Genomic DNA, 17,500 nt, shown 5'->3' with positions numbered 1-17,500 from the left:
GGCCCTGTGATTATAATAATGGCACACAGTGACTTAAGTACTATACCTATACAGCTTAAGTGACAGCTAAATTTTCAGGTTCTGTTTTCTAAATAAATAGACCTGATACATTAATAAAACCTATAGCACTCTGAACACGCCTGTCACACAGATGCAGCAGTGACATGCAAAGAAAAGAAAAAAAAATAAAAATCTTAGGCGCGACTGCTGGGTTAGCTTTCATTCTTCTGGTGATTTTTTCTAGAACAGTCGCTGATCGTTAAATCCTTTTTTTTTTTTTTATTGAATTGAGGCTCTTTGGGGATTTTTGCCACTATCTTGCAAGCACAGTCCCAGGATCCAGGGTAAAGTGGAGCTGCGTCCTGTGGGAGTGAAAATGCTTTTTAATTCAACTTTGATTTCCTTTTTTTTTTTTTTTTTTTTTCTGTTGGGGAGGGGGCTGCCCCCTGCCCCCTGAGACTGGGACTACCCGACTCCGTCAATGGGCTGAGCATCAAGAACCGACATTTATTCTTTATTATTTCTTCTCATTAGGGTCTGATGAAGACTACTTCAGTTTAATAGTATGTCCCATATATATATATATATATATATATCTATATATATATAATATATATATTCTAATATATATATTATATACTATATATTTAAACATTTCGAGGTCTGAGAGACCGGTTCAAAGTAAACATTTCCCAATTTTATCTGAGGGAAAAAAACTTTTCTGCTTATTTGAGAGTCTTGGAGCCACTTGTCCTTACTGCAGACATGCTGAGGCAATATATCTGGCGTGAAAATCTAAAATTAAAAAGCTGAAAGGCTTAACAGACTCACTGATCCACAAAATGCGCCACTTCTGTGCTTAAAAGTAATTTTGGTTTTGCAATCAATACACAAATTAGATTCTCCCACTTAGATTCTGCAGCACAGAATTATGACTAGGGCAACAATTTTACTATTTAGCCCATAAGCGTTAAGCTTACAGACTTATGAAGCTACCCTGCCTCTAGTTAATTGTTCCAGCGTTTTCCTAAGATGTGCACAGGTCCTGCAGACTATTGCAGGATTACTCCAGCAGTAAAATAAGACAATGGGTTTGAAGTAGTCAAATCAGATGAAGGTGATTGCAGTCATTACCTGATTTTCTGTTTGTCTTTCCCTCTCAAATTACCACGGCAGTTTAACCCTTTCATTTCTTGTTGTTACTCCTGTATTCTGTGCCTGAACGGATCTGTCATTTAGCAGCAGCTACTGTAACCCTTTCAGTTAGTTTGCACAGTTGCACAGCTAGTCTACCTACCACTGCCTTTCAGCGCAAAATAAAGTTGTTTGTATAATAAAACCATTAAGCTAAAGAAGACCATTTCTCTCCCTGTCTGTCTGCTGTTTTGTTTAATAATTAATGAACGTAACACCTTCCATTTTCATAATAATAATACTAACACTACTACTACTACTACTACTACTAATAAATAATAATAATAATAATAATAATAATAATAATAATGTTATTGAATTTCCAAAGAAATTTCAAGGATAGCTGTTAATAAGAAACACAATCAAATTAATATTTTTTTTTTTTTTTTTTATTATTTTATTTTATTATTATTACTCATCATTTTAGAAAAAACAAAAGTATTTTTATACACAGTGGAGTGAATTAAACTGCAGAATATTCTAAAATAAATTACATTATCTCTTTATGCCTTTCAGTTTTAAGAAATAATACAAAAACATATGAAAAAAATAACTGCATATTAACAAATTTATGTACTGTACAGAAGTAGCGACTGGAGTATCACTTTACAGAATTAAATCATTTTTCTAATTGGTTCACTTAACTAGAATATGAATAATTAATTTTAATTGAAAAGGCATTTCACTCTGTTGTATAAAAGTAAATGGAGATGCTAGATTAAAACAAAACAAAAAAAAAAAAACACTGGTCGAATATTTACAGACATCTAAAACTAAAATGTAATCTGTTTGCAAAGTTAACAAACTACTTTGACAAACTTAGGGAACTGAAATAGCTAGTTTGAACACTATGGACCTTGTTAGCAGCAATAACACATATTTTCTATCGTGTCTGCATGGTGGTCTGCTGACACTGTTGTAAAGGACAGCTTTTCAGAACGTTAAAGCACTTTCTTTGGGATTATTCGGTAGGATGGGTGCTGTACTGCACAAAACAAAAAAATAATTATTTGTCACTTTTCTTTTTGACAAGCACCACCACATATTATTATTATTCAAAAGTGGATTACAATTATTAAATAAGTACCAAAATATACTTTTAAATAAATACAAGGGTGTATTATTATTAGTACTTCATTCATGACCGTTAGCTTGTAAACACATTCTTTTTACCAATCATTGTTAAAATAATCACACATTCTCCCTAACACTTTTTTTTTTTTTTTTTTTTGCAAGTCCCAGGTGTGCTGGAGACACATCAGGGAATCAATTACGTTAAGAACTACATCATTTAAAAAAAAAAAAAAAAACATAATAATTTACAGTATTCAATAACGCACCTCTCTAAAGCTCACCTTTTAAGATTATGACACTGGTTGCATTTTTCAAACGGAAAAGGCAAGACATTCCCACCAACATGCAACAGCCCCTTTTTGCAGGAATATTTAGCAGAATTTTCCAGGTGAAGAAAAGTTTTGTTGCAGAATACTAATCACAGGCAGAACACAATTTTTACAGTCTTGAGGTCTGGTCAGTGGAAGTCCAGAAAGCTCTCTGGGTTCATTCAGAAAGGTTGTAGAGACATACAAAAAGAAAAGCAGTTTCCAGTAGCCGAGGTAATCTAACACAGAAAGGCTCCACTGTAGGGAATTGGCAACATACTTCAGGCCAGGTCTAAGACTTCTCAGAATATCCTGAGGAAATGCTTCATTCTAGCCCAAAGCTGTATGTCTGCGGTTGATCCCACAAACACTATAGTGTTCAGAGTTTGGTGTTTCAGCCGAACACAATGTATGGCAGCAAATCAGAAATAGATAGCTACAAAAAAAAAAAAAAAAAAAAAAAAAAAAAAAAAGGTTCATGGTTTTTCACCAAAGCACAACATCAATTTGACATGGATAGATGAATGCTCTTCCAGCTTCCACCATTACTCTGCAGGCACTCCCAGTAAGACCCTTCAGTTCCGTACGTCCAAGCATCAAGCAATGCCGCAGACAAAAATATCTTTATTTCAAAGGGCAAGGATGAAGTCATAAAAGTGCCGTTTTTTCTTTTCTTTTTTTTTCAATTAAAGTGCATGGATGAGGTAAACTAATTTTATTTATTTTATTTATTTTTTTATATATAGAGTCTTAAGTTTATACAGCAGTGGCTCAGACAGGAACCATTCTGTCTTGCATTTGTTGCATCTGGGTCCTCATTCCCTGAACGCTGCTCAGGATCTTGTTCTGATGTGCAGCCGCTGCAATTCCGATTCTGTCCAGGTCGCTGTGAATAGAACATACAAACTAAAATTAGATTCACGCGCCGTCAAAAGATATGTGACGTTCCCGTTAAGACCAGACTTGAATGCTCCCCACTTGGCTTCAGCAATAACAAATAGGACTTAAATTTCAGTTTCAACAATCTTCAACTAGACTGAACGGAGGGCTTGCTTACTTACTCTTGGTTCATGTGTACCACAGCTTCCAGAGTGGTATAGCCGGCAGCTGTGAAGTTATCTTTATATTTTTCCATCTTGATGGCCTGAAGCCAGTCACCTACAGTGCCCAGTGAGGAGAATTCAGGACTGCTGGGGTCCAAAAGGGTGGTGTTAGGCCTGTGAACACAAAGCATAGTCTAGGTTAGTACAGGAATCTACATTGGAGTGCAGTGCTGTAGAACAGGTTACACAGCTGCCATCACACTACACCCCATATTATTAAATATGAATTTCACAGAATCAATTGAAAAAAATTAAATGACTGATTAAATGACTCCTGGCACTTCAGCCCATAAACAAAGTGCTTAATATAGGGTTAAACATAATAAGAACAAAATGTATAAGATACAAGAGTGACAAGATAATTTATTGTCCGCCCTAAGGAAATTGTAAGTTAATAAACACAAACAGCATATGTGCTGCGATGCAACTATTTACATACCGCAGAGGCAGTTTATTTAATTAGCCGAGCAAAAATGCAGAAGGAAAGGTTTTCAGGGAACCATATGTTAACCATCTTAATGTTCATGTTTGCACAAGAGAATTGCAGCAATCAAGCCCTTGAAAAAGGTATTGCATCTCCTCAAATAACATCTAATGCTACAGATTTGTTACTGCATCAAAGTAACATTTCTAGGGTACTGACTCCCAATGCGAACGAACGCCCTTTACAATACATTATGTAACAGGCCATTAAATATTTAGAATTAGCAGTTAGGTGGAATGTGGACAGACTGCTGGGGTTAAGGGATATGATTTCCTCCTTAATAATTTAACGAGCTATGGATCTATTTGCCAGCCCGCAGCTACGCCACAATTGAAATGGCAAAATGGCACTTTGGACGGCATTCAGGCAGTCTCGCCCGCCGTTACAATTACTTGTCTGTGGTGCAAATAGTCACACTGAGGCCTTTGTGAACCCGCGTGTCATAAAAGGCTGCAAACCTACAGTGTGACATCGGCAGAGGACACTGTCCCCCTCAGATGTTTTTACACTAAGGCATAGACACAATTAGCTCACCCTTCTGTGCCTTTACACATTGTTGTTAGTTAAGCACAATTTCACAGTGTCTTCTTTTGCAGGGCCAAAATGTGAAACCCTATTCCTTGAAGATGATTGTAACATCTATTAGCTATTTTTGGGGGAGAACAAATTAACTCACTACAAAGGTGAAATGGGTAAATTTTAGTTTCAAGCAATGCTGCAAATTGTATAAAGATACGTAATTCTACACAAAGCTAATATAATTCACATATTTTGTTTTATTTTTATTTAGACACATTAACAAGGGTGAACATGTATGCTTACATATAATCAGTTAAGATGGTTAGACATGTATAATCAGATACATAAATAAATATTCTTCAGGAAGGGAATGAAACTGCTGAGCTTATAGATCCTTTGTTGGAGGCCCTCATCTGAATTCAGGGCCAGTAGATAAAGCTCCGCAATCTGGCAAGGATCGAGGCATACGATTTTGTAAATACAGCAATTTACGAGCGTTCAGCTTGCTTGTCACATCCAATCTACTCTCTAATGCATCAGAGTTAGTAAATTGTCCTGACAGTGACCTTGTGTTCTCGGCTCCCGTCCTCTTCAGGCTGTTGGGGTTGCGGATCAGTTTGTCCAGCATGTTGACGATCTGTCCGAACTTGGGCCTGTCGCTGCGTTCCTTCTGCCAGCAGTCGAGCATCAGCTGGTGCAGGGCAACAGGGCAGTCCATGGGGGGAGGCAAGCGGTAGCCTTCCTCGATCGCTTTAATTACCTTGAGAGGAAGAAGAATCACAGTTAAGCTGCTGTGCACATCTCAGAGTAGAAGTAGATATTAGACACATGGAAGCGGATTGAAAAGACACAGTAATACAGTAATAAATTAAGCAACATTGATATATGATATACAGTTTACAGTAACTAAACGCTCTCTACGGCTACACACCGCTGTGCATTGCTCGTTATTTATTTCATCATCTCCTGGACAAAACCAAAAAATCGTTAATAGGCCAACACACTTGAAATCATCTAGCACTAATTTTGCACTGAAAACACACAGACACACCCACACCCACACACACACACACAAAAAGCATTTAAAACGTGTGAAAACTTACATCCTGATTGGACATATCCCAGTACGGCCTCTCTCCGTATGACATCACTTCCCACATGACGATTCCGTAGCTCCACACGTCGCTTGCTGAAGTGAACTTCCGATAGGCGATTGCTTCGGGGGCCGTCCACCTGATAGGGATTTTACCCCCCTGTAATTTAACACACACACACACACACACATACATACATTATTTAGCCAATAAAAGAACATTCTTTGTGTACTGTTTCTGCAGAGCCAAGTTAGGGTTATAGTGAGAAAGTTTCCGCTTACCCGAGTGGTGTAGGCTGCCTCTGGGTCATCTTCCAGCACTCTGGACATGCCAAAGTCTGACACTTTACACACTAAGTTGCTGTTAACCAGAATGTTTCTTGCAGCCAGATCCCGATGTACGTAACTCATGTCAGAGAGATACTTCATTCCAGAGGCTATTCCACGCAGGATTCCAACCAGCTGGATCACTGTAAACCTTCCATCGTTTTTCTACAGAACACACAAACACAATATCGGTTACAAAAGCTTGTCTGAAAAACCCATTGCATTGTATATTCAGTCTCGTTTCAGTTTTTTTTTTTCTTCTGTATACAGCTTATGGTAAACTACTTCTTTTTATATAGATTGTAGAAACTTAAGAGCATTCCCGTAATCAGCTTTCTTCATGGGGAAATTGAATTAAAAATAAATAAATAAGTAAAACTGACACCAGATACATCAGATAGATGCCTGCGACCAGCTGCCGGGGAGGCTATTTGAATCTATCATCAGTTTGATGGACGGCTTACCCTGAGGAATGCATCCAAGGACCCATTCTCCATGTATTCAGTTATGATCATTACAGGTTTACCTGGAGTTGGGAAAAGGAGACATAATTATATAGCAAACAGTTCCGCTAATGAAATGAAAATCGGCACTGCACTACATCACTCTTGCACTAATTTCATTACAAAATAGAAAACTTGCGCTTCCGTATGAGATGAATTATTAAAGAGCAAGTCTGCCTTCTGTCTGGCAGATTAACCCTTCAGTGATTTTGTTTACAGGGATTTCTTTGGGACCCATCCCCAATGGAATACACAATCCCCCTAAATAGTTTTTCATGCACACTGAAATGGAACTCTGGAGATTCCAGTTTATATCTGTAAATGTGTCTTGTAATTGTAATTTCAGGAAGCCTCATTCAAACATGCATCCTCCTTCACCCACGCCACATTATTAAACGTTACTACTTCGGAACGCAAAAGAGTTTTTATTTTGGCAAAAACACACACTTTAACACCAGATGAATGAGGCTTTATGTTCTCAATGTTTTTTCAGTTCCAGGCCATATTTTGGGACATGGAGTGCATCTAGAAAGAAGCATTTCTCTCTGTTGTTTTATATATTTACCACCATGGAAATATAATAACTCAGAACAGCTCTGGCAACAACAAATCAAATCCAGGAACACCGTTCCTGCGGTAGCTTAATTAACCTGCCTCCAGCAAATGAAAACACTATCAAATAAATGAGGATCGGTAATTGCATTTTTCCTCATTCCCCAGTATTGATATACAATTCCATTGCGATGATCCAACTTTGTTTGTATTCAAAGATGCTCTCAAAAGTTACTGGAGCGACAGTTTGAAATTAAGTTTGAAAATGCATGCCCCCTGACCACAACATCTTATTTGCATTTTCATGTTTTGTTTACCGACTACACCAATTTATCCAAGCTATCAAGAATCAGACAGAGAGATGAGATGAATGCCTTACTACCTGACTGTGATTGGGAAAACCAACAGCTTGACGAACCAATGCCTATTACAGCAGAGTGCTGTCTGCTGGGATGCAGACAATGGCATGCAATAGGTCAGCTCCCTCATATTGGAAATTTCAATGACTGTTTTAATTTAGCAGAAGCTACATTATGCAAATGACACAATCCATTTATCATCACCAACTCAAATGGCATTAACAGTTGTGGGTGTAATGGGTAAGCCTCCCCTTCCTATTCAACCTTTTTTAAAAGGAGTGCATTAAACATTATTAAGTTTTTTTTTTGTTTTTTTTTTATTAAAGTAATGGATTCTTAACAGTCTACCTGCAGACTCTAAGGTCTAATTGATTTACTAAAAAATAAACAAAAAAAGAAACTAACTAAAACATCAAAACAACAAAAGCAGCGGAGTGAATATAAGATGATATCTGCTGTGCACCCATGCAAGTCTCCTCTTCTATTTCTGTTTTTCCCCCCACACATCTTCCAGAGTCATATTCAATAATTCATTATTATGACTAGGATGAGCAGCCAGTGCTCTGAACAAGATCTCCTGCACACTTCCCAGGCACATGTGAGCTTGCAGACACGGTGAGCTTGCAGACATGGTGAGCTTGCAGACACGGTGAGCTTGCTGATACTGTGAGCTTGCAGACACCGTGAGCTTGCAGACACCGTGAGCTTGCTGATACTGTGAGCTTGCTGATACTGTGAGCTTGCAGACACTGTGAGCTTGCTGATACTGTGAGCTTGCAGACACCGCGAGCTTGCTGATACTGTGAGCTTGCAGACACTGTGAGCTTGCTGATACTGTGAGCTTGCAGACACGGTGAGCTTGCTGACACTGTGAGCTTGCAGACACTGTGAGCTTGCTGATACTGTGAGCTTGCAGACACGGTGAGCTTGCTGATACTGTGAGCTTGCAGACACGGTGAGCTTGCTGATACTGTGAGCTTGCAGACACCGCGAGCTTGCTGTGAGCTTGCTGACTGTGAGCTTGCTGACACTGTGAGCTTGCTGATACTGTGAGCTTGCAGACACGGTGAGCTTGCTGATACTGTGAGCTTGCAGACACTGTGAGCTTGCTGAGCTTGCTGAGCTTGCTGACTGTGAGCTTGCAGACACTGTGAGCTTGCTGATACTGTGAGCTTGCAGACACTGTGAGCTTGCTGATACTGTGAGCTTGCAGACACGGTGAGCTTGCTGATACTGTGAGCTTGCAGACACTGTGAGCTTGCTGATACTGTGAGCTTGCAGACACTGTGAGCTTGCTGATACTGTGAGCTTGCAGACACTGTGAGCTTGCTGATACTGTGAGCTTGCAGACACTGTGAGCTTGCTGACACTGTGAGCTTGCAGACACTGTGAGCTTGCTGATACTGTGAGCTTGCAGACACGGTGAGCTTGCAGACACGGTGAGCTTGCAGACACGGTGAGCTTGCAGACACGGTGAGCTTGCAGACACGGTGAGCTTGCAGACACGGTGAGCTTGCAGACACGGTGAGCTTGCTGACACTGTGAGCTTGCTGACACTGTGAGCTTGCAGACACGGTGAGCTTGCTGATACTGTGAGCTTGCTGATACTGTGAGCTTGCAGACACGGTGAGCTTGCAGACACTGTGAGCTTGCTGATACTGTGAGCTTGCAGACACTGTGAGCTTGCTGATACTGTGAGCTTGCAGACACTGTGAGCTTGCTGACACTGTGAGCTTGCAGACACGGTGAGCTTGCAGACACGGTGAGCTTGCAGACACGGTGAGCTTGCAGACACCGCTTGCTGCTGGAAGCATCTCCTTCTTCATTCCTGCTTACAACAGCGCTATTCGCTAAAAGCCACAACGCAAATAAAGATCAGAAACCAGTACAAAAGACAGGAATGAATTTGGTCACAATACACTGCATCTGCTTCACAATCAACCAAGTATTTCATAGACTTTCATAGGTGGCTTGGCACACATGAACACATATACAAGCACTGCACTTGCTTTGGGTATTAATTTCACAAGTAGCCTTGGAGATGGCATACCACTTTGAATCCTAAACTCATTTAAAGCTGACAAGATTAAGGACTAGTGCTACATACAGATTTCCACCTATTAGCTATCAATAGCTCTGCTCCATCTGTTGTTTCATAGGGAAAACGCTGCACATTTTGTTTCAAGTTGGCATCATAGCAAGCCCTGCGTTGGTTGCCAGAGTTCGACTTACATTTAGTCACAACTCCCTCCAGGTGGATAATGTTCGGGTGGTCAAACTGTCCCATGATGCTTGCCTCACTCAGGAAGTCCCGCCTCTGCTTATCGGTGTAGCCCGCCTTCAGGGTCTTGATAGCCACACAGATCTCTCTCTTGCCCGACATTTTTAGGCGGCCACTGCACACCTCTCCAAATTCTCCTATTTAAAAAATTAATAAAAATGTCAGCCAAAAAAATTAAAAATAAAAAAAACTAACAAAAGAAAAGAAGAGACAGTTTTATTAGCCGGAAATGTCACTTACCGACTCCAATTACTTTTTCAATCTTAATGCAGGAGGCGTCAATTTCTTTGGCAAACTCGCGGACAGCCTGGTTGGGGTCTTCGTAGGTAAAGGGATCTACATATGTTCTGACACCTGCCAAGCAAATTGACATCACAGTTAGACAACATGTTAAGAGGTGCACAGGTATTTAACCTGAGGAATATACTACTCAAATCCAATCTTATCGAGCCAGTAGTTTCACAGCATCAGAAGTACCTGGCGATCAGTCCACACCCAGGTAATACTTCTTTGCTATATTATATATATATATATATATATATATAGCAAAGCTATTAATCTTTTACCTTGGTGTAAATGTTTCTCTTCATCTGCATCTTGCTTTGCCTTGCTGTACTTGCTGCGCCTGGTAACGGAAAACAACAACAATAAATTATAAGACAAGAACACTACTAACAGAGAAAGGAAGCTGCTCAAGTCTGAAGGCACTGAAGAGACCGTCCCCTTTAACAGCAGATGTATGAAGGTATGAAGCAGTGAACCTCATAATACTGAATTAAGAACATGCCTCCTTACATTCCACTGAAAGTCTTTACAATCCATTGTTGAAGCATATTGGTTGAAACTACATCTAGCATCCTTTATCTTAATAATTTCCAACTCTGGTCCACAGGGAGCACGAACGGCCCCAGCTTTATTCTGTTAGGGCTTATTAATATTCATTTGAATTCTGCATTGCATTTCACTGCGCTTCTTCAACTATTACAAATCTTACGGAGAGCAATCTCTCAATATATGTTCAGGAACTTGTTAACGTGTTACAGTACTAAGGTGTTCGGCCCGCAGCAATCTTAACAATATATTACATGTTATTGGTCATGTGTAATCCCCATCCCCCTGACAAAAATCAGTACGCCGATTTGAAAAAAGAATGCAGGGCCATCTGCTTTGTGAAAACAAACACACAGCTTACTGTTCAGACATTTAATTACAGTCTGAAGTGCCCCCTCTCCTGCCCTACCTTTCTGTCTGTCACCTGTTGACCCCTACAGGGCCTAAGGCAGCAGGACACTGCTGTGCCAAATTACATGGGACAGCAAAAAACGCCCTCATTAGTTAGTCGTTGAGCACAGAGGAGTCCACTGAAATAGGTGGCATGGGGTTGGGACTAATAGGGAGTCACCTGCTGGAACCATGGAAGCTCTTTGGAAGAAAGAGTTTTGAGTTCAGGTAATTAGAGAGGTGGATTTTGAGGTCAGGGGTCCAGGTAAGAGTCTGTGAAACCCCGGGGATCAGGAAGGCCTGCAGGCCTCAAGGTGAGATGCGGAGTTCTTTGTTTCTAAAAAGCTCCTCCGCGACACAAAAGGGATGCCAGCGGGAGTTTGGAGAAGTAACGCTTTGTTGTTGGAAGTCTTAAATTATTCCCAAAATAAAAGGTTGACCGCACTCTCTCAAGCAAAGTCCGGAAATTGATTTACTCATTTCAACTTTAGAGTACAAGACAATGATGTTTCGGTTGAAGATTCCTGGTCTTGATTTCTAAAGTTGAAATGATTAAATACATTTCTGGACTTTATTTGAAGTGCAGTCAACCTTTACTATGCACCTCACCAGTTATTGATGAGCGCTACACCTTTTTGTGATTAAGGAGGCTTTGTGTGTGTGTATACTCTTAGAAATGCATCAAGGGTGACTGGCAAAATAAAATAATAAATACTACTAAATAAGATTTCCAAGGTAACTATGATGACAAGGTCATAGCTTAAACTTACCCTTTTTTTTGCTAATTAATACAATTTCAATTTATTTCTTTCCTTTTTTTTTTTTATAAGAAGAAACGTTTTCTAAACTAGATAAAGCTGTCTTGGTTTAATGTGTTGACTTTCCTCGAGATTCTCTACCAAGTCTATTTTATAAGACCAAAAAGAAAAAACTGAAAACCAAGCGTATCCCAGCAGATTTGTTAAGATATATGCATGGGGTGTGAACTCAGTAGTGGATCTATGCAAACAATGCATGTTCCCTGGCAAATGAAGAATTGTGAGAATCTGTACAAGCAAGTAAAACATAGTTCAGACAGCTACCTTATAAATCAGCTAACTAAAATAAAAAAATACCATTGCCCTTCACTGGAGATACCACAGACCCAATACAACCCAAAACACATTTTCATTTAGTACACTTACTATTGACCTGTGTGACCACATTAAACATAATTGGCTAGAATCCTTTGATCACAGTACTCTCAGATCCACTGGGATCTGTATTCCAGTAACCTGACTTTACCTTTTCCTGTAAAATATTCTTTTTTTTTTATTTTTAGTTTGTTTATACATATTGGCAATGCTATTTTCTGTAAAACACAGGAATTCCCACATGTTACATTCTGGGGAGCCAAGCGATTGCTTTTGCAGTACAAGCCTGCACAGAGGGCTGTCACTCAGTGATGCCACTCAATACTAAACAGGGCAGACATCGTTTGAGAGCTGCCGAGAGCACAGTTTAATAGACTTTTCAGCAGCAAGGCCTTGTGCCCGCCCCTTCAGAGCTATCTTTGTGTGTTCAAGATTCACCTAAATGCAATTTAAACATGAAGATAACTAACCCAAAATCCTCAGTATTCCCTCCAGAAGAGCTCTCCTCAGCTACCTGGCTCCCAGCCAGATCAGCCCTGACAGGTTTATGGCTGATCCTTAAGAACAATCAATATGAGGCCGAGAGGTTGACATGTCATTTTCTAAAAAGTGATCCATGAAGGTCCAATCAGCAGGCCACGTTTATTGTCAGAGCAGATTTTATTCATAGATGGGTGTGTGTGTGTGAGTGCGGGGTGCTGAGGAAAACTCACGTGGTGTGGCTCAGTTCTTCAAGATGGCAAGCCGTAATTAAAATTCCAGTATATCTGGCTATCAGTCTTGTCTTATGTAATAAAGCTATCAGTGGAGACGGATGAAGTATTAAGTTATCAAGTTTGACACTGCTATTTCCTTTTACAGTCATTTTTAATAAAGCTTGTCTCACTGTATTACATTCAGATTTTTCAGGGGGAGTGTAAAGACAGAGGAATTGCGATATGTCAATGTAAATTAGTGATTGTAAAAACTCACAAACGATACATTGTTCTTCAGATTGCATGGAAGAATCTACATAAATCATATTTTTTTTTAAACGTACAGCTGTGGCCAAAAGTTTTGCATCACCTATAGCAGAGTGGCCAATCCTAGACCTGGAGTGCTGCACGGTCTTCTGGTTTTCGTTCCACCCGAATTCTCAATTACTTAATTGAACCATTTGTCTTCTTAATTGGCCAACACTAACATGTTTCCAAGGTCTGTGGCCATTGATGATTTAAAGAGACTCAGAAAACCTGTAGGACTGTAGCTCTCCAGGACCAGGGTAGGACACCCCTGCCCTATAAAATTAACTCATTTTGTCAAATGAAACCTTACATTAACATATTGATTACAATACTGCTGACAAAAACATTTAAAATGTGATTTTTCTAAATCTAATACTGTACTACTATTATGGCTTCCGGAACACTTTCAGAGTTTCTTTGATTGCATGAAATAAAATATCTAAATTATGTTCACACATTTTTTTTGTTGTTGTTTTGTTATTGTTTTTTTTTATCATTATGTCTCAAATCTAAAACTCTAGGTGATGCAAAACATTGAGCCACAGCTGCATTTTAGCACAGGGAAGGCTTCAATAAGCAGTAATTATATTTAGTGGGTCGAGTTGGTCAGTGTCCTGTTTGGCACTGTAATATTGCTGGCATTAACAAGAGATTATAGCAGGGCTTCTGAAACTTGACCCCTGGGACTCCCTGTGTCTGCTGGTTTTCATTCCAACCAAGCTTTCAGTTACTTAACTATGCACTTAATGGAACTGATAATTTGCTTAGTTTACTTGTTTTCAGCTCTGAACACAGTTGCAGATTTCAAGTTAGTCGTAACATTTGATAAGTAACTTGAACTGCAACTGTTTAAGAGCTGAAAACAAGTAATTAAGCACATTATTAGTTCAATCAAGGGTCTAGTTAAGTAACTGAGAGCTCGGCTGGAATTAAAATCAGCAGACACAGGGGGTCCCCAGGACGAAGCCTCCTGTTGTAGTGCATTTGAAATCCCTTCCCGGTTTTACCTGTGCAAGGCACTCTGCAATGGCCTGGTAAACAAAATGCTGAGAACCAAGTTTTGTAGCACGGATGCTCGTGGACATGACAATTAATCACTCTGCTACGTTTACATTCCACCAAAAGGCTGGGAACAGAGGAGCTGTCACCCCTTACACAGTGTGGCACTGTAAGCAGAGGCCCCTGGAGAACTGCAGGCCAACTGGAGGAAGAACTGAATCAATGCGAGAACAGTCTATTTTGATGCTAACACGCTCTTTTTCATGCAAATCGGAGATTTACTTTGGCGGGGAAAGTTTCCTCCTCCTCCTCCTCCCAAACGCGTGAGAAGGAAACAACCTGGACTATAAGCAAATAAAGCAGATGAGAGCTGGGCCCTACCTTCTGCTGATGACAAAGGCTGCGATGAGGATGATCACCAGGACCGCGCTTCCAGCCACTGAAACCAGCAGCACCGTGGGGCTGGCACCATCCCCTACAACAGCAGAGGGAACTGAAAGAGACCAAACAGGGAGAAGCAAGGGTTACACCGTGCCTTTTCAAGCATACAGACCACCATTAAGAGTGCTAAACCGGTTTGGCCGTAACAGTTTTTACTCATTTTTGGTTACTTACCCGAGTTTGTCATGAGCTCAAAAGGTGTGCTGAAGTCCCCGTAGCCAGCGGCTGTTCTAGCGCGCACGTGGAACACGTATGATGTCAGGGGGTTCAGGCCTTTAATGTCGGTGTTCCGAGCTGAGGTCTTTATGATCCGGTAGCTGCGCTCATTCTGATCCTTGAAAGGGAAAGGCAGTCGAAGATCAGCTAGAAGTTGGGCCAAGGTATATCCAGTAGGCAAACTTTGCTGCCTGTTTTCATTAGTTTTGTGTTAACACTGCAAATCTCTCAGGACTGAATACTGAAAATAATTACCGAGATGCCACAAACCATTGAAGCTGTCCCCGGGGAGCCTTACCTTTTCATAGTACTTGACTTCATATTCAAGGATGACCCCGTTCAGTCTCTCGGGCTCCTGCCAGACGAGGGACACTGTGTGTCTTGTGATGCTTTTAGCCTGAATCGAGGTGACAGGAGAAGGAGCTGCAAAAAATACCAGAAAAGAAGCCTCATCAGTCCCGTCATTTCTTTTTGCTTTGACTTAAAATTTGTCATCTAAACCACGGGAGATGTTTGAGCCCCCAGTCTGTTACTGTTATCTTAAGACTGCAAAATTACAAGCATAACATCAAACAAGCAGATTCCTTTATTGCTCATGAAACACTGCCTTTCAACAAGAAAGTCAGGCTAACGATGGGGGCCCATGCTTTTTCTGCATGTATGTCACTTCTTTAAACTTAGCTGCTTTTTTGCAGAAAGTCTGTCATTGATTTCTGAGTTGGCTGTCTGAGCTGCCTCTGTGTGGATAACTTGAGGTGTTATCTTAGTTATTGATGTGGATAACAGATCAACAAAAGAACAAGGGGGTGTTCTGTTTTGAACATGCACCTTGGCTCCATTATATGCTAAATATTATCGAATTCATTTACCGTTTTCAGATAGAGTCAGGACGGTCCTTAGTTATAATCAGACCATTTTAAAAAGCCTATAGATTGTGTCCTATGAGACCCAGTCTGTAATGAACAACAACTTCTGGGTCTTTAAAAAAAAAAAAAAAAAAAAAATCAATGAACACCAGTAAATATCTTTAATGCTCAGTACAGTCCGGCCCCTAATACAGAGGAACTGCAGCATTTTAAACTTCCACCGCACAGCTAGAATTAAAGCAAAGTGTTCCCTGCAGTTATGAGCAAAGCCCCATCCTGCCCCTCGCTTCCTGAACAACCTGCAATTAAACACCTTGTAAAGATTTATTAAGCCTCCTCCCTATAGAAACTCGCAGGCTCCACGGACAAGCCAGCCTGCATTGTGAACCTCCAGGCTGGTGCCGTGATGCCGCTTCTCATGGGGCGCTGAACCAGAACAGTCTGCAGAGGGGCCATGACAGTGACAAGGGTTCCATTAAATCAGGTTAAACTGAGAAAACTACAGGGAGTAAACAGACCCAATTAGTGTCAAGCAGAGGAGAAATGTGTTCTGGAACACAGAGAAACAACCGCCCCTGGCAGCACCTTCTCTCACGCCCTCTTGTTTCTTATATAGTTTTACTCTGAAGGCTGACTAAAGATAATCATGAGAGCGAAGGTAGATCCTGTACAGGAAACAATAGTTCCATTGTTTTGAGAAAAAGCATTGGAAAACTATTAACCCTTTGTAGTCCTATGTCGGACCCTGTCCGACATCATCAAAAAGAAGTAAAGCATAGGTCTCTAGTCTTGTTTTGCTCCGGAAAAAGCAGAGAAAATCTTTCAATGGACGAGTGAGACCGTTAGGAGCCGAATGAAGCCCAAAAAAAAAAGAAAAAAAAAGGGCGAATGCACCACAGAGTTACACAGACATAAACAAAGGAGGTAGCTGCTTCTGCATCCAGCGCTCAAAGAATATCACGGACATCTGCCGAGATTTTTGTGATGTTATAGTAAAAAAATAATGAGTTGGATCGCATTATTGAGGAGTTTGGTGATAAAACGAGTGATCAGGAGAGGATTTATCAGTATGCATGTCTATAAAGGGTTATGTGAAAAATACAGCGAACAAGGAGTGGGGTCTGGCTGGAGATGCAGTACTGATGTCGTTTTGCCATGCAATGCCTTTTAAACCTGTTTTATTCTGATAAAAAAAATAATAATTAAACAGTGTGTGTAAAATAAACAGCGCGTGTGAAAATAAATTGGACCTGACGCACCTGACAAGCGCTGAATAAATGGACCGCTGAGGGTTAAAAAATAAATAATAAATTGCCACCTTCTGCAAGCTCAAGAGATGGTTGTACTTTAATAATAAAATGAAGTGTGCTGACAATAAAATACCTGTTGTCCTTGTAATATCTTGCAGGGATAACTATCTATTTATTTAACATTATCTGGCACACAGCTTATTTTTCATCTGCTAGCATGCCATCATTCTTCCCAGTTATGGTTAATACAGTTTACATTTGGAATCTTTATGTCTAACAGAAATCTGCACTTATTCCTACACCCTTCAAATACAACACTGTGCTAAGCGTCTGCTGGCAATCAAAAACCTGCTTAACAAAAGTAGGTTTTGTCAGATGCCAGTGAGTATTCCTCATGTTAGGTTTGGGTTTTACATTCCTCTGCCAGCCTGCACTCCACTTAACCTAAACACAGCCTGTTTTGTTCCTGCTCGCTCGCTAGAAAGTGAATATAACGGCAGTTTTTTTTAGTTTTTTCTCTTAAAGTTTATACGATGATACTTCTAGCCTCTGCCAACAGAAATATGTCGGTCT

General features: G+C 40.3%; 1 protein-coding gene across 1 annotated transcript in view; it reads right to left on the bottom strand.

Moving 5' to 3' along the window:
- Nucleotides 1–2,252: 2,252 nt before the first annotated feature.
- The window catches only part of LOC121327066 (ephrin type-A receptor 4), a 42,117-nt gene continuing 26,869 nt past the window's right edge, over nt 2,253–17,500 (bottom strand). The window contains exons 6-17 of the mRNA XM_041270860.1: nt 15,110–15,234; nt 14,770–14,929; nt 14,536–14,647; nt 10,364–10,422; nt 10,038–10,151; nt 9,749–9,934; nt 6,567–6,628; nt 6,058–6,267; nt 5,786–5,935; nt 5,249–5,442; nt 3,638–3,793; nt 2,253–3,462 (exon numbers count right to left, since the gene is read on the bottom strand). Coding sequence (XP_041126794.1) covers nt 3,348–3,462; nt 3,638–3,793; nt 5,249–5,442; nt 5,786–5,935; nt 6,058–6,267; nt 6,567–6,628; nt 9,749–9,934; nt 10,038–10,151; nt 10,364–10,422; nt 14,536–14,647; nt 14,770–14,929; nt 15,110–15,234 — 1,643 coding nt within the window. The 3' untranslated portion in view covers nt 2,253–3,347. The remainder of the gene's footprint in view (nt 3,463–3,637; nt 3,794–5,248; nt 5,443–5,785; nt 5,936–6,057; nt 6,268–6,566; nt 6,629–9,748; nt 9,935–10,037; nt 10,152–10,363; nt 10,423–14,535; nt 14,648–14,769; nt 14,930–15,109; nt 15,235–17,500) is intronic.

Source organism: Polyodon spathula, chromosome 14 (genome assembly GCF_017654505.1).
Source record: "Polyodon spathula isolate WHYD16114869_AA chromosome 14, ASM1765450v1, whole genome shotgun sequence".
NCBI classification, from domain to species: Eukaryota; Metazoa; Chordata; class Actinopteri; order Acipenseriformes; family Polyodontidae; genus Polyodon; species Polyodon spathula.
This window is presented reverse-complemented; position numbering and strand designations above follow the sequence as displayed.